The 24,117-nt window shown below is 39.2% G+C and overlaps 1 protein-coding gene, 1 non-coding gene and 1 pseudogene across 2 annotated transcripts; all 3 read right to left on the bottom strand.

The window, feature by feature from the left end:
• Nucleotides 1-270: 270 nt before the first annotated feature.
• LOC119052994 (60S ribosomal protein L10a-like) lies at nt 271-862 on the bottom strand (annotated as a pseudogene).
• A 12,391-nt stretch (nt 863-13,253) lies between these two features.
• LOC119053008 (small nucleolar RNA SNORA21) lies at nt 13,254-13,389 on the bottom strand. Its single transcript, XR_005083223.2, has one exon. It is a non-coding gene; the product is annotated as a small nucleolar RNA SNORA21 (small nucleolar RNA).
• A 257-nt stretch (nt 13,390-13,646) lies between these two features.
• COMMD2 (COMM domain containing 2) lies at nt 13,647-23,681 on the bottom strand. Its single transcript, XM_037150421.2, has 5 exons — nt 23,575-23,681; nt 23,401-23,478; nt 22,621-22,703; nt 21,888-22,061; nt 13,647-16,455 (listed from the first exon to the last, which is right to left on the bottom strand). Exons 1-5 carry the CDS (start codon nt 23,639-23,641, stop codon nt 16,258-16,260), a joined length of 600 nt encoding a protein of 199 aa, XP_037006316.1. The 5' UTR covers nt 23,642-23,681; the 3' UTR covers nt 13,647-16,257.
• Nucleotides 23,682-24,117: the final 436 nt, after the last annotated feature.

Genomic DNA, 24,117 nt, shown 5'->3' with positions numbered 1-24,117 from the left:
CTGCCCTCTGGTGCCTAAGAGGTGAAAGACAGGCTGACAATTCCGATAACCAGTTCTGTAAATGTGAAACATGTGTTAAGACTTTAGTTTCCTGATTAGATGTGGGGTGGGGTTAGTGAAGGAGAATATTCTCGGTTTGAAGCAAAGGCATAAAGATTCATACATTTGGAAAATATCACTGAGTGGAGGTTTAGGAAAAGACTGTAGTAACAGTGAGTATCTAGACTTTTTTTTTTTTAATGGTAGCAGAATGGTTTATTAATCTGTGCCTTAGTACAGGTGCTGAGGCTTGCCCACGGCGCTCTTGATGTTCAAGGCCTGGATGTTCTGCCAGGTCTTTCTGAACAATGACTCCAGGAAATGACAGCTAAGTGATGTCGTTTCCTTGTATCAGAGTATGATACAAGCCCACACTCTGCCATCTTCACATGGCCAACAGCCACCGCCAGACACAGCACCTTCTTCATCTGGAACCTGGTTATGGATTTCACTTCATCGACTTTGGCCACCATGTTCTTATTGTGGGTTAGCAAGGAAGGGAACTTGCTAGTCTTATTCAGGCCTGATCAGAGCCAAAGCAAAAAGGCATCATGCTTCTTGGCCAGTTTCTTGACCAGTTTCTTTTGTTGTTGTTGGGCTTCTTCAGCATCTCAGGGTCCATGTGGGGATAGTCACAGCCTCGGCCTTGTCACAGTATTGCTGCCCCCCCCCCCCAGAACATAGATGGAGAACTTGGGGCAGGAGTGGACTTAAGCCTGACAGTGCTGGAGAAGTGTTTGTCCTTCAGAGGGTCATAGTTCTTCAAGCCGATCTGCAGCTCCACCTTCCCCCCCAAACTTCCCATGCTTGTGCTGGTTCCCATGCTGGACTTCAGAAAATTAAAGGACCTTTCATACTAACCTCACATTTTTTTCTTACTTTTTCTTTTTTTTCTTTTCTTCTTGCATAACTGTCACAACAAACTTGGAATTTAAAATCTCAGGGAAGTGGGATTTTTCTCTCAGGCAAGTAGATCAGAAAAAGAAAATCGAGGAAAAAAAAGGAAGAAGACAGTGGGAAGTGGGAGATCATTATCAACCACTCACCCAGCCACGGGCCACTCACCCATTGCTCTCAATGGCTCTCAGGGACTTCTCCAGATTTTCTTGCTATCTTATTGAGGGCCTTTTATTTTTAAATATTCTTCATTTAAAAAATTCTGGTAAAATAAATATACATAAAATTTATGTTGTAACCATCTTTAAGTGTACAGTGGTGTCAAGTTCATTTATATTATCGGGCAACAATCACCACCACCCATCTCCTGAACTCTTTTTCTGTTGCAAAACTGAAACTCTGTCCTCATTGTACAATAACTCCGTTTTCTTCCTGCTCCCTAGTCCCTGGCAACCACCATTCTATTCTGTCTCTGTTATTTCTCTGTTCTCTACTCATCTCTGCTCTGATCTTCATTATTTTCTTCCTTCTGCTAGATTTGGATCTGGTTTGTCCTTTTTCTAATTCCTTAACTTATAAAGTTGTTGATTTGAGATATTTCTTGTTTTATAATATAAGCATTTATAACTACAAATTTCCCTTCATCACTATTTTCACAGTGCCTCATAAGTTTTTGGTATGTTGTTTTAGTTTTCATTTATCTCTATTTTCCAGTTCTTGTGTGATTTGTTTCCCTTAGATCCATTGATTGTTTAAGAGTGTGTTAGTTTACTCGAAAAGCTAAGCCTCATTTTCTAGGCCTTCCCTAGCCAGTCTTGGTTCCCTAGCCATGGTTCCCCTTCACGCATATGTAGAACTATAGGTATAATAACCCTCAACCAATCTGGTCACAATATGCCCGTCACTTAATTTCAATAGCAATCAACTCATTCAAAAGAATATATGTGTTGTAGACCGCTCTGCCTGGAATCATAGGAATATGTGTGTTGTAGACCACTCTAGGAATTATATCTCCACCCCTTGTGGCCCAAGGGCAAGGAATGACCTTTGGAGTGCCAGGCGCAGGAGACAAAGCTTGTCTCTGGTAGCAAACGCTGCCTCAGTTTCCTTTCCCTGCCCCAAAGCTTGGTGGGAAGTCAATGATGGGTAAGACCCCTCACAGCAGGGAGCAACCTAAGCCAGACTTAATCACTTGGGAGGCCTTCATGGAAGGACTTGTGTGGCTGCAACAAAGAGCAATGGACTCTCTCCCCCTACCCCCAGCTTTGACAAAGCCCGAGTCCCCATGTTCTCTGGGAGAAGCGCTTCCTGGTCCTAATCCCCTTAAGCCTGAATACCTGTTGGGGAGGGGTGCAGCTCCTTGCCTTGCTAGAGCGTGTCCTGGGGGAAAATCTGGCATCAAAAAGACTTGCTGATAAACCTGTGAAATCTGCTCTGCTAAGAGTGCTCTGCTATGAGGGTTCATTAAACTATTCTATCTGCTTTTGTATATGGTTGAAATTTCCTATAGCTAAAAACAAAAATAACTGCATCTCTGCAGAGGGTTTGACCATGACTTTTCATCACTGGAAGATCCCTCTGTGTTTTCCAGAATAATGAAACTTGCAACCTTGCAGATGAAATCAGTCTCCAGCTCTTGCAAATAAGCTTCCTCCCTCCACAGATAATCCAGAGATTTGGAGGCCCATGTTTTCTCAATGCTAACATTCTGGTTACCGAGTTCTTCTTCCTCAAAAGCACTCTCTTCATGGTAACCTCTCCTATTCAGCCCTAGAATGATGACCTCTGAGGCTCTTGCTCTCCATATTTATGAATGTGTGCTAGGTATATAGACAGAGGATGTAGGTACCTCATTTTTAAATGGTAAAAGGAAGTCTACCTGTGTTATTTTATTTCTCTTTTTAAAATAATTTTACTGGTGCAATTTGAATGGAAAGAAGCAAGCTGAGGGTGGCTTGAAGAATGACTGGCCACCAGGACAGAATCACATCTCCGATCTTGGTAAAGTTTATGGCAGAGGCCTTATTCTGGAATGTGGTCCTCTGTTTTATAAACTCAGAAACTTAAATGTTAGCACACACAGACACAACAGGACTCTAAGGGCTGATGAATGCCAATAATTAACTTTCAATAATAAACTTAATTACAAGCAGACCCCAAATTCATGTTTTCTGGTTAGCACATTTCTGTTTATGGGAAACTTTTTATGCAAAGCCAAATTATAATCAGATGGGTATTTGGTGAGAGCAAGCTCTAGAACAGTGAGTTTTCAACTAGAGAGAGTTAGCATCCCCCGAGAGATGGGGGAAGGGTGGAGGCTTCTTGGGGAATTTTTGTGTATGATGTTTTTTTTTTTTAGCTTATGTCGTTAGAAATGACATGCCCAAAGTTATAATGCAGTAATACATTTTTTGGGGGGGTGGGATTTAAATCCTATTGCTTTTGTAATGAAAATTATAAAAAGCAAAGTTCAATAGAACCTTCTTGGCTGGTGACACTCAGTGTGGAGGGTAGAAATCCACAAATCAGACTCCCTGGAGGTTTTAGCCTTTTTTGTTTTTCTAAATGAGATGAGAGGATAGTGTTGACGGAGCACTGAGCAAAGGCCACATGTGAGGCAACCTATACTTGCAGGATGCAAGTCAAATTTTCTGTTCTCAAGTCCTTTCTCACTAAAAATTTTGGTGATAAGTATAATCATGTTTAGTTTATGATTAGTCACGAACTGTGGGGATTGATGTAGAAATGCACCTATATTACTTATAAAATATTATATAATTTATATTATAGTGTAATATGTAGTATAATATTATAAAATACTACAATAGTTTTGTAAACACACTCTGCAGTGAGGCCAAACCACTATGTGGGAATAGCAGACATTCCGTGATCTCAGCATCGATTCTTCCCCCTTCCTCCTTCCTCAAACACCTGTGTCCCTTCGAGAATTGCTGTGGCTCCAGGGAAGATGTCTTTGCTCTCATTCTGTGGCATCCCAACCCCTTAAACACAGTGATTGCTTTATAACCTAAACTAGTCCAATCAAAGTGAATCTGAAAACACTTTCTGATAATAACACTGGCACATGGATGGGTTCACTTTCCAGGTGACTTTAGCAGCCACCATCTTCGGCCAGGAGAAGGGCCTACATGAGGAGAAAGCCAACACCAAGACAGGTAAGAGACACAGAAAAATAAGCGGTGGTCACGGGGATCATCCGTGGGCCACTGGGTTGTTTTGCCTGAAATCAACACTCTCTCTGCACTTGACAGTTACTTGTACCAATGAATTCTTTTTAGTATATCAGCCATTTTTAGTTGAAGTGGAAAGAAAGCATCCGTGGGTGTCAGGGTACTGCTGAATCTGGATTGTTTGGATTTCTTGTTCTCTGACAGGTTCAAATATCACTCAGTGAAGCAAGTCACAAAGGAAAAAACTCCAGTGACTGTCATGTTCTTAACTTTTGCTGTACACCAGAATCATGTGGAGGGCTTTTATAAGTCTAAGGCCGATTAAATGAGAATCTATGAAAGTGGGACTCAGGAAACAGAATCTGTACCCTCCCCACTCCGAGTGACTTCAAACGACACTTTAGGCTGAGGACTACTGGTCTCAGTGAATGTCTGGCTCTGTCCATTCAACGAAATCTGCAGACTCAATGAACTAAGTATGTCTTCCCACTGAAGAAAAACCCCCACAAAGGCTGACATGTAACTTGTGAAGTTTATGCAAACCATACTTGTGTGATAGAAAAGCAAGATTAATTTGGAGCCTTATTTATCTTTCAAATGTATGCACATGCTGGATTCTAATCCGTTTTATATTCCTTTCTCCCTCTTTCCTTTTCTCCCATCCACTTTTTAAAAAATTTATATTTAGAAAGAGGGAGGAGGGAGAAAGAGAGGGAGAGAAACATCAATGTGTGGTTGCCTCTTGCACTCCCCCAACTGGGGACCTGGCCTGCAATCATGACTAGTATGTGCCCTGACTGGGAATCAAACCAGAAACCTTTCAGTTCTCAGGCTGACAATCAGTCCTCAGAGCCACACCATTCAGGGCTCCTGTCCACATTTAATAGGACTTTACCGTGTACCAGTCACAGTGAAAGACAGCAGGGATACAGAGGAAAACAAGAAAAACACATTTCTTACAACCCAGAAATAATAGGTAGTTATGAATTACCAAAAAACCCTCCTGTGGTATCTATGATAAGGACAGCAAGTGGCACTATGTAAACAAAACAGGGCTCCTGCCCTCCTGGAAGAAAGGTTGTTTAAGCTAAAACCAGAGGAATGCATATGAGTTACCTTGGTAGATGTGGCTCAGGGGTGTCAAACTCATTTTTAGTGGGGGCCACATCAGTCTCACAGTTGCCTTCAAAGGGCCAAATGTAATTGTAGGACTGTATAAATGTAACTACTCCTTAACAGTTAAACGAGAGCTCAGCGCTGCTGCCGGGTAGAAACAAGGTGCCGAGCCAGGTGAAACAAGGTGGCGGGCTGGATTCGGCCCGCAGGCCTTGTGTTTGCCACCTGTGATGTAAGAGGATCCAGACAGTGGAAGTGAAGGAACTGAGAGAACTCGGCAGGAAGAAGAGGAGAATGCTAGAGAGAGGAGGTTGGAAGTAAAGACAAGGGACCAGACTTTATCCCAAAAGCAATGCAAGTCAACTGAAGGGTTTTAAGCAAAGTATGTGATTTCTCTTTTTGAAAAATAACTCTGGCTCCTGCACAGGAACTGCATGGGGGAGGAGGGCAGGGAGCATAAGAGGGAGTCAGGGAGACCAGTTGACTGGAGGCAGATACCATAGCCCAGGCAAGAGCATGGAGTCCATAGAAATGGAGACAGGTGGACTCATTTGAGTGATATTTAAGAAGGTAGAATTGACAGGACTTGATAATTGATTGACCAGGGCTGTGATGACCGAGTGGGGAAAGAGAAGCCAAGAGTTACACACACATCTCTGGTTTGAGCAACTGTGTGGGTGCCAACGTCATTTCTTGAATAAAGAACACTGGAAGAAAAGCAACTTGGTAGGAGATGAGTTGAATTCTGCCCATCTTGAGTTTGAAGTAACTTTGAGGCATCTAAGTGCAGATTGCTGATGGGTAGTTCCATGTGTCTCAGACTCAGATGAGCAATACAGGCTAGATCTACAGTTGACAGTCATCAGAAAATTAATAATAATTAAAGCCAAGAGAATAATCAAGTTACCTGACATAAGTCTGTAGATAGAAATGGCTTAGGATGAAGTTCTGAGGAAAATCTACAACTAAGAGGCGAGTAGAGGACAGAGTCTTGCAGAAAAGAATGAGAACACATCGCCAGAGATGTTGGAGGCAAAGTAGTAGAGCATTTTACACACACATGCAAAGATAGGGAAGGGTGTGTTTTTCAGAAAGACATAGTGGTCAGTCTAACAAATGAGGCTGAAAATATCCAGTAAGATGAGGACTGAAAAATGTACATTGGATTTAGCAAAATGGAAGGTCCTGAAACTGTTACCAGGAATGCCTTGGGAAAGGAAGGTGAAAATTTTCAAAAGTTAATGAAATGGGAAAAAAAGAGAGTGTGTGCTAACTGAAAAGGGACGTAGGTCAAGGGATATTAAGATGAGACAGACTAAAAAAAATTTTAATAGGAAGAAATCAGAAAGATGGATAAATAGAAGATAGAAAAGTTTCAGGATCCAGAGATATGAGGAATGCCTCTTCTACTAGAGAAAAGAAAAAGAGGAGTATCAGTGCAGAGAACAGTCAGGATTTTAGGTTTGTTGAGGAGAAGTGGAGAACATTCCTATGTGGTCACTTCTATTTATTCTGTGAAGGAGATAACCATCAACAGAGAATGAGAGGGGCTGGTGGGTGAGTTAGAAGTTTAAGGGGAGTGGGGAAGATTTGAACTGTTAAAAATGAGAGACAACAGTCCCGGCTGGTGTGGCTCTGTTGGTCATCCTGTACACTGAAAGGATGTGGGTTCGATTCCCGGTAAAGGCATATAGCCAGGTTGTGGGTTAGATCCCTAGTTGGGACGTGTGAGCAAGGCCACCCATCTATGTTTCTCACATTGATGTTTCTCTCTCTCTCTGTCTCTCTAAAAGCAATGAAAGAATGTTCTTTGGCGAGGATTAAAATAAAAAAAGTGGGGGACAACTGACTATGGAAGTGGAAGGCTAGACTGTCAGTATTAAGAGATTAATTGAGATTAATAATCATTAATGTATAAGCTTAATAGTCTGTGTGGTTCTGTATATTTTCTCCTGTAGGTCTCAGCAGCCCATGAACTAGCAAGAGAAAAGATGGCTATTTTAATTCACATATGGTGAGCAAAATCAATGCAATAGAAAATGAAATGAAAAGAATTTACAATATTGGTAGTGATGGGTTGTGAATCCAAGATGGATAGGGAGGGAAATATGGATGGGCAAAGGCAGACAAATAGAGAGAATAGGTAATTGAGGGTCCATTTGAAGCTCAAGAAATGAACTGTTGGAAGTAATTGACTTCCAACTGTTCCAATTGACTGATCCAATGAGCTGGATCAGTTTCAGAGAATAGGATGTCTGAAATTGTGATATTAGAAATAGAACAGTTCAGGTGGGGACAATGGTCAGGGAGTATCAATGGAAGCAAGTAGCTGAAAGAAACTGGGAAGAGCTTAGGAAATGAGATCCAGGAAATGAGAAGCCAAGGTGTTGGATGGATCACCCACACATCAGTTTGATGGAAGAACTTGGGGTAGCAGAACAAATGGAAGCTAAAGGCCTCTCAATCTTGCCACTGCCCATTCCTCTGATTATGTCTACCCTCACTTAACTCCAGCCACACCAACATCCTCACACTCTCTCAAACATATCAACCCCATCCTCACCTCAGGGCGTTTGCACATACTTGTCCTCATTTATGTCTTTACTACTCTTCTCCCAAATATTCCACAGCTTATTCCCTCTCTTCATTCACATTTCTGCTCCAACATCACTTCTTCAGAGTCTTCTCTGATCAATCTACCTAAAATGGTAGCTCTTGACTCTAACCCTTCACTCTAACACCTAATCTGGTTTTATTTTTCTTCAGAACATTTAACACAACTCCAAATCATAGTAAATGTTTATTTTCTTTATTATCTATTATACCACTAGAATGTAAGCTCAATGTAACCAGTGATTTTTCTCTCGTTCCTACTGTATTCTCAGCACCTAAAGCAGACCATAGAACCTAGTAGGTGCTCAATAAATACTTGTTGGATAAATAGATGGAAAAGAGAAAGAATCCAGAAAGTACATGAAAGGCAGCTATTAATGATAAAGGAGGCAAAGCTGAATGGCATACATTCTAATGAGCTAGGGCTTTGAAACAAAAGTAAAAGGGGAACGTTTGAAAGGCAGAGTGGGGAAATGATACTGACACCCCCTCTTCCACTCCTAGAACACCCACCTCCACTAAAAAAGGCGAAAGGGAAATGGGTCCTGAGGGGAGACCCAGATTGTAGTAGTGACAGTGGGTCGCTGGGCAAAGGGGCCCACAAAAGGCAGCAGCCACGATCCATGCCACAGCACAGGTGGCAGAAGTGCTGCCTCTGACTTCCTGCTTCTGTGCCTTTGTTCGTGCTCACCTGTGGCTCAGAATGCCCACCGTGCCCATCTGCTCAAATCCTGCTCTTCTCTCAACAACCGAGACACTGTTTTTCTGAGCACCGCAGGCTACAGTGCTTTTTCCCTACTCACAGAGCTTATTGTATGTTCACGCACTATTCACTCGCTCTTATTTACTCATGCATTTGTTCATTAGTTTTTTTAACTATAATTTGCCAAGTACTATCCCAGGCAGTTTCATTTGATAATTACTATTTTATGTTTTCATTCTATTTCTACAAGCAAAGTGTAATATACTAATTAAAAGGATTACAGTGAAACCACCAGATTATTATGTTTGAAGGTAAGTTTATAGACACAATAGAGAAGGTACAGGAAGCAAATAAAATAGCACAGCATTCAAAGGAAAATGCTAATTAAGGTTGTTTGTTTTGAATCTTCATCTCCCTAATCAACTGTGAGATCCTAATTATGAGTTTGTGGCCCTCAACCTACATCCTAAAATAATGCTTAACTCTCAGATGCTTGACAATTTGCAGAGCTATTTTACAAAAATCTTACTGTATGAAACAAAGTATGCAATTCTGCATAATCTAATTGTATTGTTGCCCTCCGTACCATTTAGGGGCATTTAAGCAGAGACTTAACTTAAGCAGAGAAAGAATTGATTGAATGTATACTAGGTTCTCTACAGAATCAGAAGGCAGCTCTGAGACCTGGTCCCACAGGAGCACCTTCATGAGCCCATGGACAGGTCTTCAAGCATCTTGCAAGGCCGCCACAACCGTTCTGATCCCCAGGTTTCAAGGTCCCAAGAGAGAGAATTAAGAGGCTCAGCATGATCTCTCGTCGCTGAACTAGTGGCACCGAACTATATCCAACTGGGAAGAGATTATTCCCCTCACGTAAACTGGAGTGCAATTACCAAAAAAGCAAAAACAATCAAGGGAAAAAGTGCCTTCCTGATGTCGTTCCTGAGACCTACTCACTCCTCCTCTTACGTATGCAGAGGTTCTTACTTATTATATCCCTTCCTGTGCTTACTCATGCTGGGACTGAATCATGTTGCTTACCTTCCCATCCCCTCCACGGGCCTACGAATCCCGGAGCTGTGGCTGCAGCAGCGGTGTCATCTACACAATGGTGTCCTGGAGACCCCTCAGTGTACCATTTCAAAATTAGTTCACAAATATTTTCAGATGTGAACTTAAGCAAAAGTAAATGCCTTTTTCTGTTCCACTACGAATAATTTTTATGAATTGTTCATAGTTTTATCTAATATGAAAAATATACAAATGAATATAGGAAGACATAAATCCTTAGTTGCTTTCTTATCTTCTCTAAATCTATAAAATGCTCACATAATTTTCGTCATTTCAGTAGGAAATCTTTTATATTAAAGTGAAACACTAATATAATTTTTTTCAGAGCTGATTTCAGCTAACAGTCTCTTCAACAGTTTAGCTGACTAGCTCCCCACCTGGTATAACTTTTTGAATATGACTAAACATAAAGCACTCAGTTGACTGTAACTCAACTAATAACTGTCTTAGGAAAAAAATTGCTCTCAGACTTTTCTAACTTGAATCTGGGAAAATAATTCCAGAAAACTACCATTATAGAAAATATATTACTAAATCTGTCAAAGGTTCTCTTACAAACTATATACTATACTATATAATAAAATATAACAGATTCAGATTATTTCATTGCAAGACCAGGAATAAGAGTCAGATACCGTAAAAAGCAACAGTGTGGCCATACAAATGGAATATTATTCAGTCATAAAAAAAGGTACAACATACTGACATGGGCTACAACATGAACCTTGAAAATAATATGCTAAGTGAAAGATGCCAGGCACAAAAAGCCATATATTATATAATTCCACTTTTATAAAATGTCCAGAAGAGACAAATCCACAGGGAGGCTGGTGGTTGCTAGGGCTGGAGAGAGTAGGAAATAGAGAGACTCTTAGTGGAAATGGGTTTCTTCCTGGAGTGATAAAAATGTCCTACCAACAGAGTGGTGATGGCTGCGCAACTCTGTGAACACACTAAAAACCACTGAATTGTACACTTTGAAAAGATGGATTTTATGTGAATTATTTCTCAAAAATTAAAAAAAGGGGAGAAGAGGCTTAGTGAGAGATTTGGCATGAAAATAAATTGTTCTACAGGCCAAGAAAGGCACAAATTTGGTATTTATGTCAAGGCAAAGACAAAGAATGGGAGAAAAGAGCATAGGAAAATATACCCAATAATTACCTCCTTAGAGTCTAAACATTTTTTCAAAAGGCTTTTATTATATTGCTCATATCGTGAGACAAATAATTTTTGCCCTCTAAGTACTAAAAAAGTTGCTTGCAGCCTTTCTTAGTTCTGTCTGTGAATTGTGCAACAGTCTCAGCTGCAAATCAAGCAATTTTGTTATGTTGCAGCACTTCAACTCACTTGAGCTTTGTAAGAATTTTTCTTTATTTGGAATACAAGCAAGGCTGGCAGACCATGCCAGGATATAATATCCCAACCATCTATACTTGCCCCACTGAAACTCAAAGACTTCCCTGGATTTTCTTTTCCTCATTCTCTGAATTTTAATCTGTGTGTTTCTAGTCTTTGAGTTAACTGAGAAGCCTTTTCGTTCTGTGAACTAAGCACATTCCTTCAAAACCACAGGCATCCACTTTTCATTGGATTTTTAACAATCACCACATTGGCATGCAGGTAAAAAAAGAGCTGTTTGCCTTTCCCACCCCACCTCTGGTTACCTCAGGGAACCCCACTTCAATGGAAGAGGAGAAAAGGCTAATTTCTGGCGTTCTAACCACGTCCCGGTATCCCACACTGTTCCGAGTGACCCGTGCTCTCCCCTGCACATTTCTACACTCCAGCCTTTGAGTCGAGTTAGTTCTTGCCTTCTGGAAGGTGGAGTTTCCAGAGGAGTTCCCCTAGTTCTGAACAGCCTCCTTAGGAGATTCCTCTCTGCAGCCTAATGAGTTTACGGATTAAACTATTTTCAAGGATTGAATAGGATGGACAAGCATGAGAGCACTGTAAACTGAGAACTAGGACTTTATTCTTTGTTCCACATGCAGCATGAATCACTCTTAATAAATATTAACAAAACTGAGTCAGTACCATTATCGAAAAACAGCTATAAAAGGTTTTCAAATTTGCTTTGTTATTCCTGTCAACACAATGCCCTACATAAACTACTGAATTACAGCCCAATGTAAGAGAGTAAAGAATAAGAAAAATTAAGAATAAAAGAAGTAAAAGACCTCCTGGTTTGTGAGAAAGGGCAGAAGTCTTTTTTCTGCATTGTGTTATAAGAGAAGATGTAACTGCAAAAGGAAGTGAAAGTTAATAGTTTTAGCAAATTAAAAAGCATCAGTTTTGGCTGAAGCACAAAAGAGCCAGGCCTCCAACTCTGATGGCCACATTATTAGTACTATTCCTAATAATAATGGATCTAATATACAATAGAATTATTGAAGAAAACTCAAAATTGCTGTGTTTAAAAAACCAAAAACCTGAATAGAAGCCAGAGTACATTAATGCAGATATCTGTGTTCCTCATGTTCCTTTTCAGATTAAGCCCATTAAGGAAATAGAATTACTTTCCTATATTTCCTCATTATGATCAGTAGAATCTTATGGACTTGTGGCTTTCAAGCATAATTAAGTGATTTGAGTTCCTGGGCAGGAAGAGGAGTGGAGCTATATAAACATAAAACAAAGAGCCATTACAATTCAGTGATCAAACCATTAAATATATACTTTACTGTGATAAAGTGTACCATTGTTTTCTCATCTCCATAGTATACTGTTTTGCAAAGCTGAGAAATAATGGGCTTATTCGGCTTTCAGAACTAAAAGATCATTTTCAAAGTTTGTAAAGCTCACTGAACTAACCACACTAATGACAGAGTGGACTTGATTTGTTTTTAAAAATGTTTTCAAGTTTGAGCATAACAGTTACGGTGGTTTAAGAAGTGAGTATTTAAATTAGAAGCAATGTCCTATGACACCCTTTTTACCAAAATATTTTCTACCATTTGTGAAAGAAAAGAGATAAGAGTAACCTAGGATCCTGGAAACTGTGGAAGGGTAAGTTAAGGAGTGACTTAGTCCAACATAATTTTATAAAATAAGTACAGAGACAAGTGAGTAAATTACAGCAGGAAGACTTTAATATAGCAGCTGACAGAACTTTCTGGCCATAAGGGCTGTAAAAAAACTGCAAAGACGTATTATGTGTCTTTCTTTGGAGACTAAAAACAACACAGGTAATTCTTCGGTTAGATGAAAGATTACCTAAAAAGAAGAGAACTGGCTTAGATAACGTCTTGAGCTTCCCATGCTTTTTTCACTAGTAGGGAGAAAAAAAACACACTCTAGACCAACCTCTATGTAAAACCCTTGGCCTGCCCACCTGAGTCCTTTGGGGACTAAGGAGTTTGAATAGCTGAGTTTTCTGTAGAACTATGTGCGTGTATCATTACAAAAATTAAAATTCTGGACAAAAATATTACTAAAAACATACTTAAAATCCCTGATCTTTTTTTCTCATTTCAGATTTCAAAGTTGTTTTTAATGAGTCATCTAACTCATTATAGAAATTAAGAAGAAAAAGAAACAGCCATAATCCTACCACCCAGAAATCACCAGGTAATATTTATTTATGTATGTAAGCACGTAGCATTTATTTATTCATCTTAACCCCTTGTCACACCACCGATTGAAGCAAAACAACAGGACTTGCTGCCATTTCACCCAAAAGCGGTGTTTTTACTTTGCCCCTTCTCGACGGCTCAGTGGGTCATTAGAGAAAGGCCCAATGAATGCTTTTCAAAGGGGCCAGGTACTATTTTCTGTTTCTTGAATTATCTCCCAATGTATATGGGACATAATGGGATAAAATAAATACAACAAAATAATGAGATCTCAGTCTACATGAGTATTTTCTAAAGCCTGGGGTTATGCTCAACATTCTATATACATAGTCTCATTTAGTCCCCATAAGCCAGTAATATAGGTGTTATTACTCGTATTTTAGAGATGAAGAAGACAAGACTTTGGGACTTTATTAAGGACATGTAAGAAGCCACAGAGCCTAAATTCAAACTCTTTTATTCAGCTCCAAAGACTGGCCTCTTAATTTTTTCATAGGATTAAGAGCCCCCATACATGCATCCTTTATACACACTTAATGATTTTTCAAACTTTCCTGTCAGGTTCTTATCTTTCAGTTTTCAAAGAAGATATATTTCCGTCTTAGCATTTCTCCACCACCTTTCCAATCGCTGCTTTAAATTTGTATAAGCTCGAAAACATCGGTAACAGACAAGCTCACTGACATCTTGTGAAACACAGAGACTTCCAGCAGGTGAAGTGTATGTTGATTTTGTGATACTATATTATTTCCTATTCACAGTTCTGATCTGGGTTTGAGACATGAAAGATATGATAGTTAAGTCTAAACATGGATCAGTCAGTCCTGAAAAATCAGCTTACTAATAATCCAAATGTTTTAATAAGAATTTAGATAGTAATAGATAAAAAGGCATATTACCCAGAGTCAAGAAACTTAATCATACAGGAAGGTGGAACAGTGACTGCATCTGCAGAAAATATGTTCATAAACAAGCCACACACACAAAATCAAATATGCCATAGACCCAACAAGGCAGAGTTGTCCATAAGGGTTGGAATGTTTACACAAGAAAAGAGGCTTACTCTCTATCCTGTACTAAAAAGTGAGCCCAGGTTCAAAAAGGTGTCAGGAGACTGCTCCCAACTTACTCTGGCCCACAAAGGTGGAGAAAGCAACACATCAGAAATAATGGGAGAGAGGCCAGGACGGCGTGATACATGAAAGACTGACACATGCTTTCTTACTTTGATTGGAGTAAGAACAGTGTATATAAAGTGGAAGAAGGGTTGCCCTGGCGTCAGTGCTGCTTATCTTCCACCAAATATGGACAAATAAGAAGCTTCACAGAGCTATTTTTATCATCTAAGCTTGGCAGGTATACTGCTTTAAAACTGGATGACATATGCTACTATTTCATGTAATATATAAGGTTTCCTTTTGTCAGATTGTTAACAACAAAGCTTCATCAATCAAGTTATGACTGTAATTAAAAATTGTTTCTGATTATAGTTTGCTATCTGATATAGGTATTTTGCAACTGTAGAACATACACCTTTGGGAAAACAGTGACCCACATGCCTGCAGGGGGCTGATGGGTAGCAATTTCAACTGTGCTTTTCTTTCAATTTTCCTGATGGGTCTAGCTTGTAAGAAAAAGAAGGAACATGATGTCACTCTGACCTGAAAACCTATTTCTCAGGAGGCAAAGCACTGATAGAGCCTAGAGTGCAGCTTAGAGTCTGATGGTTCAACAGGCCTTCCTAAGTCGCCCCACTGGGATGAGACTCTTGGAATAAGGACCTATGTTTAAGACTGAATCCCCATTTCTACTCTTCCATATGACTTTTCTCCATGAGCCTACTTTTCTCCTTAAGTCTCCCTGTGTCACTGCACTTGATCATGCCGACCTGACATATCAGCACCTGAGTTTTTCGGGCCAATAGCTCATAGTCGCCTACTAAAACAACTAAATCAAAACAAAAAACTCAGTTTGTAAGGAAGAAGGGACATTTGTCTCAAATGTAGTAAACATGATCTCCCTTTTCCTCTTTATACTTTATTCAAACAAAAAATATAAAAAGTGACTGTCATTTTTATCCACATAATTAAGAATCTATTATACTACTCCTGCATGCATTGTTTATAAATGCAACCGACAGCATGTTTCTTAGATCCTTTGGGTACTAGGGGGGAATACAGTCCTCGATAAAGTGCAATATATGATCACAAAAATTTGAATACTAAATATTCAAGCCCTGGCTGGTGTAGCTCAGTGGATTGAGCACGGGCCTGCGAACCAGACAATCGCGGTTCGATTCCCAGTCAGGGCACATGCCTGGGTTGCACACCAGTTCCCTGCAGGCCAGTTCCCAGCAGGGGATGCACGAAAGGCAACCATACATTGATGCTTCTCTCCCTCTCTCCTTCCCTTCCCCTCTAAAGATAAATAAATAAAATATTTAAAAAAAATATTCAAGCTGATTAGCCACATCAATGCAAACTTAAGCAACGTGGCAAGTACTTATCTTTGCACACCAAGAAAAATGCAGGAGCTGTCCAAAAAATATAGTACTTTAAAAATGTTATATTTATTTCCAACTATCCTGTGGCTATTAGCATCCATGGGTTGCTTTCGAAGGTCAAAAACATTAAATTGTCTAGAAACATTCAGAATGGTAAGAGTATTATACTGTGAATTTTATTTTCACATTTTGGTCAATAAGGAGGAAAATAACAAAGTTAAGCAGTCAAAAGAAGTACTAAAGAAATAATAGTCATTCATATATACAGATAATATGAACACTAGAGATTCATTTTCCATTGATTCAATCTTATTTACACATTTAAAATATAAAATGCATGTTAATTTGTCAAGGTGACCACATTTAGCACCAGGAAAGGAACTTTATGTTAGCCTTTGAACATGACCTCACATCTTGTCATAGGAAAAGAACTGTCATAGAATCTGTATGTAGTTATCACCATCAATTAATAAAAAAAGTTTTAAAAAGTAACTGCTGCATATTATTAATTCACAAGCACTTCAAAGGGAATTAATCTTAAAACTGGGACTACTTGATATTGCGCACAACTCTCCTGCAGTGGTTTGTTTTCATCTCCTCCAATGCTTGTTCCAACTGCTGAACCAAATGGAGCAGGGTGGCTGGGTCTGTCTGTAGAACTTGAGTGTTTCGATCCCCATTCTGGTTAAGGTGTAGCTTTATAGTCACTGATGGTTTTATCTGTTGCCTGAGGCTTCTGCTTGCAAGCTTGATTTAAAACGGAATGAGAACATAATAACTGTTTAATATTCATGCTGAATATATAACATTTGTAGTTACCTATACCATATAAAAAAACAAATTTCAGACAAATCACATACTTCAAAATAAAAAGGAAACTTTAAAACTTTTTTCAATAGATTTTATTTATTTTTAGAGGAAAAGAAGGGAGAAAAAGAGAGAAACACTGACATGAGAAACTTTGATCGGTTTACTCTTGCATGTCCCCAACTGGGGGCCTGGCCCACAACCCAGGCATGTACCCTGACCGGGAATCGAACTGGTGACCCTGCAGTTTGCGAGACAATGCCTAACCTACTGAGCTACACCAGTTAGGGAATAAACTTTAAAGCTTTGGGGAAGAATAAAAAAACAAATGAGAATATACATGCAAACTTATAGTGTGGAAGGATTTATCTTTCTTTTTCTTTCTTTTAAATATTTTATTTATTTATTTTTGGAGCGAGGGGAAGGGAGGGAGACAGAGATGGAGAGAAACATCGTGTGAGAGATCAGTTGCCTCTCACATGCCCCCAACCAAGGACCAGGCCTACAACCCAGGCGTGTGCCCTGACTAGAAATTGAAACAGTAACCTTTCAGTTTGTAGGCTGGCACTCAATCTGCTGAGCCACACCAGCCAGGGCTAGAAGGATTTCTTTTTAAATATTTCATTCTTTTTTTTAGAGACAGGGGAAGGGAAGGAAAAAGAAAGAAAGAAACATCAATATGTGGTTGCCTCTTGCATGCCATACGCCAGGGACCTGCCCTGCAATCCAGGCGTGTGCCCGGGTTGCAACTGGGAATCAAACCAGCGACCCTTCAGTTCACAGTCTGGTGCTCAATCCACTGAGCCACACCAGCCAGGGCCTGGAAGGATTTCTTAAACATGATATAAAAGGCACAAAGCATAATGAAAAAAGCAACAAATTTAGCTACATTAAAATTAACTTTTCTTCGAAGGATACCTAAAGATGGAACAAGCCATAAAATGAGAGAAGTTATTCGGTAACCCATGTAACCCAAAAAAGACTAGTATCCAAGAATGCATGAACAACTGCTCTGATTTAAAAGGAACAAAACCAAGAGAAAAAACATGCTGAAGACCTATAAGCACTTAATAAAAGAAGTAACACAGATAAAAATAGGCAAATATGTTCAACTTTATTAGGAATAAAAAATGGCCAATTAAACCATAAAATACTGTTTTGCACATACCAGAATAGCATGAATTAAAAAGCAGTCCATATGGAGCACTGCAAGTTACAGAACGGAAACTCTTGTCTGCTGAGGTGAGAGTGACGAGAGAATCACTTTGGAAAACAATATATACTTCCAGTAATTCCACTCTTTGGTACATGTCCTAAACTCTTATACATATACATGTATTCATAATAGTATTTGTTGCTAAGAGTCAAAAATCAGAAACATCTTAAATATTCTTTAACAGAATGGATACACTGAGAATATTCATACAATGTAATGCTTATTGGCAGCACAAAGAAATACACTACAGCAAAATGAATTGTCATGGATAAATCTAAAAAAAAGTTAAATGGAAAAAGCAAGTCACAGAATAATACATAAAAATCTAAAAAATACGCTTTACTGAAAAAAAAAAGTGTGTAAAAACACCCAACTATAAAGTAAAAAATAACAAAATTCAGGGTGGTGACTTGGAAAGGGACACTCAGTGGTACTGGTTGTGTTCTAGTTCTTAAGCTTGGCCATGGGTACTTGTTTTATTATTTTTATTTAAATTGAGGACCTATAATCTTTTGTTTATGTGATACATCCCAAAACTTTTAAAAAAGTACTATTTGTTAAAAGAAAATAACCACTAGAAACATGTCCAACTTGGAAATGATGGAATTTAACCCTAGCACCAGAGTGTGCTCTCTTACAAGGAATCAGCACCTCCTTGAATAGCTAATTTGATTCAAGTCTAGGCCTGGGATTGTACAAGATGAACCTGAAATATTGTGTTATACAAGAAAGCAAGGTTGTTATCTAAAACCACTGGAGCAGTGTCAAAGGACAAGAAGCCAAATTGAAGAAAGAGATTTCTAGTGAGTAACAAATCTAAACAGAAAATTTTAGGATTACCTTACTACCACAAAATAGAATACCCTGACTAATAACTTCTTCCAATTAATTCTAGGTCATTTGTGCATCCAAAAGAACCCAAGATACTGATCCAAAGCTGAGATTTTGTCTTAAAATAATTTGGAAACAATAGATCAATCCCTTTGGGTGAGGTAGTCCCCAAACATAAAATATGTATTTGCAAGGTAAATTATCTCTGTAAGATTATTTCTCTAGTACACAAGATTATAGAAAGGCAAATGGAAATAAATATTACTAAAAATATTACTTATTTTTCCCCCTGTATCTATACTGACAGATAGGGGCCAAACCTATCTAGATATGCAATTAAGCCATGAATTTTTTTGTCAAAAGGCTTAAGGTTGCTCAATCTATCCTCCTATCCTCCCATTTTAGATAAGCAGGATATCTAAAAAACCTTTACAGATAAATACCTGTACCATTCTTTAACACTTCCAGATAAAGACTACATAATATCCCCAACAGACACCTAGTAAAATAAAATTAGGCCTAATTTTTTCTCAGAAAGAAACTGGAATGACAGGCAGCAGTACTATTAAAAGATAAAGAACAGTATCCCATAAAGTTCTTGATGTGAACTTATTTTTAATGGGAATAAAATTCTGTCCTTCTTCCTGTACAAATAACTTCCTGTACAATAGCAACTTTAAATAAATCAACCCTAAAAGTAACATCCTCTTCCACCAATCTCAGATGCATTTAACTTAACTGATGCTATTAACAAAGGAGTTAATTATACTTGCAATTTATTAAGTACAGGACCTGTTTCTATTAGAAACTAAACTATGATGACTAATTTACTTCCCATAAGCAACTACACGATAATTTGATGGTAACTATCCATTCATTACCAGTCTCCATGAGACAAATCAGTTACTCGAAAATGAAAGGTTCAGCCCTGACTGGTGTGGCTCCAATGGACTGAGCGCTGGCCTGCGAGACAAAGGGTTGCTGGTTCAATTCCCAGTTAGGGCATATATTTGGGTTGCAGGCCAGGCCCCCTAGTAGGAGATGCATAAAAGGCAACCACACATTGATGTTTCTCTCCATCTCTTTCTCCCTCCCTTCCTCTCTCTGTATAAAAATAAACAAATAAATAAATACTCTTAAAAAAAAAAAAGAAAGAAAAGAAAGGTTCTATATCCTGTTATTAGTTTCCTAGTCTTTTAGCTGGTTTCCATTTGACAAGTCTTCCTCCCATAAGCAGAATAATCCACTCCAGTTAAAAATCTCTTGCAATAATTCCCTGACCAGTGTGGCATGGAGGTCCATCCACGGTTGGCTGGACATCATCTTACAAAGCAAACGGTCACCAGTCTGATTCCTGGAGAGGGCACATGCCTGGGTTGTGGGTTTAGTCCCTTCATGAGAGGCAACTAATCGATGTTTTTCTCCCTTTCCCCCTCTCTAAAAATAAATAGATAAATAAATTTTAAAAATTTTAAATCCCTTGTAATAATTTAAACTGATAAGCTCATGAAATCAATTACTTTTCTGTAGCTTTTTTAGCACTGAAATGCATTTCACAGTGAGGCAATATTCATTCGGTATACGCTTAACTTTAGACTGTATTAATCCTAGCCATAACACAGCTTTTCAAACTCATTTCACTGAATAAATGAGTTCTCTTGAGTTCGATTTTCGAAGTTCAATTGCTTACCTTTTTAACTTCTAAAAATTCTTCATAATGGAGAAACTCAAAGCCAATCAATAATAACAAAAAAAAAAAAAAGAACTTCTAAGGGATACCAAACCTTAAGAGTCAGAAGATATCCCCACACAAAGAGGTAAAGATATAAAAGATAAATTACTGCTGAATCTCATGAACATGACCATTCCCACTTCTCTTCCACCTAGTTGATCTGAAAGGACCTAAACATAAAGGCTTAACCAGTGATCGCCTCCTCATTAGCTCTATAGGACTTGCTGCTTATGATGATTCCAAGAGCATAAACTGTACCTTGTTCTTTGCTGTATCTGCATCACATGATAGGCATACAAAAAATATTTGATAAATTAATTTAAGAATGTGCTCACCACAAGACCCCCTCCCTACCATTTTTATATTTAGCAGTGAATGCCTACAATATGCCAGGCATTGTGCTGGGGACACAGCAGTCAACAAGACACAGTACCTGCCTTCATGGAGCCTATAATCTGGTTTATACCATAACTGTGTTGATATCTATTCAAGCACTCATCACATTAGGTTATAATTGCTAACTCTTCAGACTGAATTTGTATAACCTATTTGGGCCTCCTTACTACTACTCAAATCAGGAAGAATCCACTATGACAGTGGTTTACAAACTTTGTTGCACAGTAGAATTACCTGGGTGAATGGGAGCTTTTAAAAATCCTGAGGCTCAGGCAAAAACCCATACCATTAAGTCCATTAAATCAGAATCTCATGGTGGGGGTGGGGCAAAGAATTTTTAAAAGCTCCCAGGTCATTCCAATATGCAGTCAAGTCTGGCTAGGCTAGTGAGCTATAACACACACTCAACATGCTCATTCCCACAGACATGTGGGCCTTCACAGATTACACTGTCTCCTTTGTCAAGAATATTCACCCTGGTTTTCTGTATTCATTTATCCTTCTAAAGTCTCACCTCCTTTTATTGAAGCTTTTGTGGATCATTCCTGTGTATGCTGAACTAAACTACCCGAGCTACAGCTTTTTTGAATTAGTCAGTTGTACCTTAATTTACACAATTCTATTCTTTTTCCTCCTCCAGAATCACACTTTACAACTACCTCTATTTACTAGTTATTTTGAGAATATCTAATATTCCTAAAGTATTTTTTTCAGCTAAGAAAGCATCTTATGCTTTTGTTTCCTAAAGCATTTAGCAAAGCACTGATCAGCAAATGGATAACCAGCAACCCAGGCATGCACCCAAACCAGCGACCCTTTGGTTCACAGGCCAGGACTCAATCCACTGAGCCACACCAGCCAGGGCCTTCTATGCGTGTATTTATTTCAACAGAAAAGTTTTAAAAATCTAAGCATCACTTAAAAAAATCCACATAACCATCTCCTTTTCCAAAATAACCTATTCCTTACAAGTTTACAAATTAAACTGATTTGACACCTTAAAAATATTAGAAAATGAACCATCTGTGAAATGGCCTGAAAATTAGTATTAAAAAAACTGAAGTTTCAAACCAGAGTTTGGTTAAGGTGGTAAAGAATACAGTAAGCCTGAGGACATACACCTAAAATAAATCTTATATTCCAATTCAGATTAAAAAGAAGAAGAGGGAGAAGGAGAAGTAGCTGCCGCCGCCATACCTGTACATCTAATCGCCATTCAAGGCTGTGGTAACTGGGGAAATCTGGTGCCAGTTCACTAAGAATAGTTCTGATCTCCTTTCTGTTGTCCAGATACAGCTGAAGCAACAATTTGTTCAATTCTTCAGAGAATCCCAGGACAAAAATAGAGTCTTGGAAATCCAGTTCAGAAATCTAAAATGAATTGAGTTTAAAAGAACATGAGAATTTACCTTTGTGTAGTAAATGCTAAAATGGTTGATATACACAAAAGAATATGAAATCTCCTAATTCTTTGGTCTAGTAAAAGAAAATACCATTTAGTTAAAGGTAATCCTTGCCCACTATTTTAAAATCTGAGTTTCCAATAAATAAAAATACTAATGTATAAAAAACAATTATTAAAATGACCAATTTTCTATCCTATTCTTCACCATCAAGCCAGATACTGCTAATATGCAAACACAAAGTACAATAAATCATTATGTTCTCCCTCCTCTTAGGATACATATTACCATATGTGGTTCAATAACATGCAGAATTACAGGCAACTCTAATTTATACTAACATGAGGTATTCATGACAACAGATTGTTATAGTTCTATTGATTAGGCATGGCTTCACCAAATCAATTATAAACCATTAACAACATTACTGAAATAAGTGGGTACCTGCCAGGGCTATGACGTAGGGTATGTGTGCCCTTCTTGAGGTTTGGCTAATCTTGTACAAGACAGTCTACAAGAGCCCTTACCATGAGCTTTGAGCTTTCAGTGAGGAGGTAGGTTAATCCTTCCACCCCATGCTGGACAGTGTCCCGACTCACATTGAGTTTTCCTGAAGAAAAAAAGTAAAAGTGAGCAAATACATTATTGTGTGATATTTATCCTTATATTCAAGAGTTTATATCCTTAAACTCTTATTTAAGAATAAATATTATCCATTATTCCATTTTTTTCAAACACTGTAATTAATAATAATAAGTTGGTAATAGCCTCCCATTCATTCTCCAGTCTCAGCCAAATGGTTGCAGTATTTTCCATCTTCTAATCTTTACAAAATGCAGACTCCTAGAGTCTAGTACCAGGAGCACGTCCTTCTCTTGAAGGCACTGTTCCTTCAAGCCTGACAGAAGGGGAACTCAACAGAGACTGACTTAATCCGAGAAACTGCCCCTGGTCCAGGGGGAAAAAACAATACTTCACCAAAAGATGTGTGTACAACTAATAATAACCACTTATTGGACTATTCCGCACATTTTGGTGAAAGTAAGTTTTATACTACCACCCTGGTAGATGGCAGTATGTCGATTTTACAAATGAAGAAATCGACTTAACAGAAACTTTAAAAATCTCACAGCTACTTAGGAAACCTGCAGGATGCGTGCCCTGACTGAAGAGCCCTTCTGGTTTTATTCTACAACAACGGGATCAAGACCGTCGGGGTCGCAAAAACCCCTTTCTCTCCAGCACCACAGAGAATGGCTAGTACTTCCACCGCGCAGCCTGCAGGGCCGCGCCCCTCCCCTTCTTACTGGCGGCGCCGTCGTAAATCTTAGGGTTCGAGCCTCGCCTCAGGAACTCCACCGCAATCCGACCAAACTCGGCGACCACTGCAACGGAAGCCAGGAGATGATGAGAAACGGGCGCTCCCTCTGCTTCCCTCCCCAGACCACAGAACACCACCTTCCGCTGCCCCATCCCCTGACCCGAGCTGTCCACTTGCGGCAGGAATGCCAGGTGCTCCTTGTGCTCCTCCGACAGGTCCAGCAGCATCTTCGCTTAGCGGCCAATATCACCCGCAGCGCTGACCCCGCCCTCCCCACTTCCGGATACCGAGTCCTAGCGCGAAAATGCTCCGACGCCTCAGCATCCCGAGCTTTGTGTTCCGCGCTGTGGTAGTCCTGCATTAGAGCGCCCCCCGGTGCGTGCTGGGTCGGGGAGTGGGGAGTCGGCATAGCAGATTCGTTCGTAAATCTCTTTCTCAGAAGTAGCTCCCTGGGTGCAAGGTGCTAGGATTCGTTGGAGACAAAAGATGCTTAAAAACCGACACGCCCCCTTCCGCTAAATTTACGATTATAATATCAGTAGCTAACAGTTATTAAGCACGGTGTTAGGGACTCTCCTTATCATTATTGTTCCTCTTAGAGATAAGGAAACTGGGAGGTCTGGCAACTGAAACTAAGTTTTATAGAACTATTAGTTTGCACAGAGCTCTGGTATATGTTATTTTGTTTAATGTATTTTATTTA

Source organism: Artibeus jamaicensis, unplaced genomic scaffold (assembly GCF_021234435.1).
Source record: "Artibeus jamaicensis isolate MK-2021 breed Jamaican fruit bat unplaced genomic scaffold, CSHL_Jam_final contig_466, whole genome shotgun sequence".
Taxonomy (NCBI): domain Eukaryota; kingdom Metazoa; phylum Chordata; class Mammalia; order Chiroptera; family Phyllostomidae; genus Artibeus; species Artibeus jamaicensis.
The sequence above is the reverse complement of the archived record's forward strand: the minus strand, read 5'-3'. Positions and strand labels throughout refer to the sequence as shown.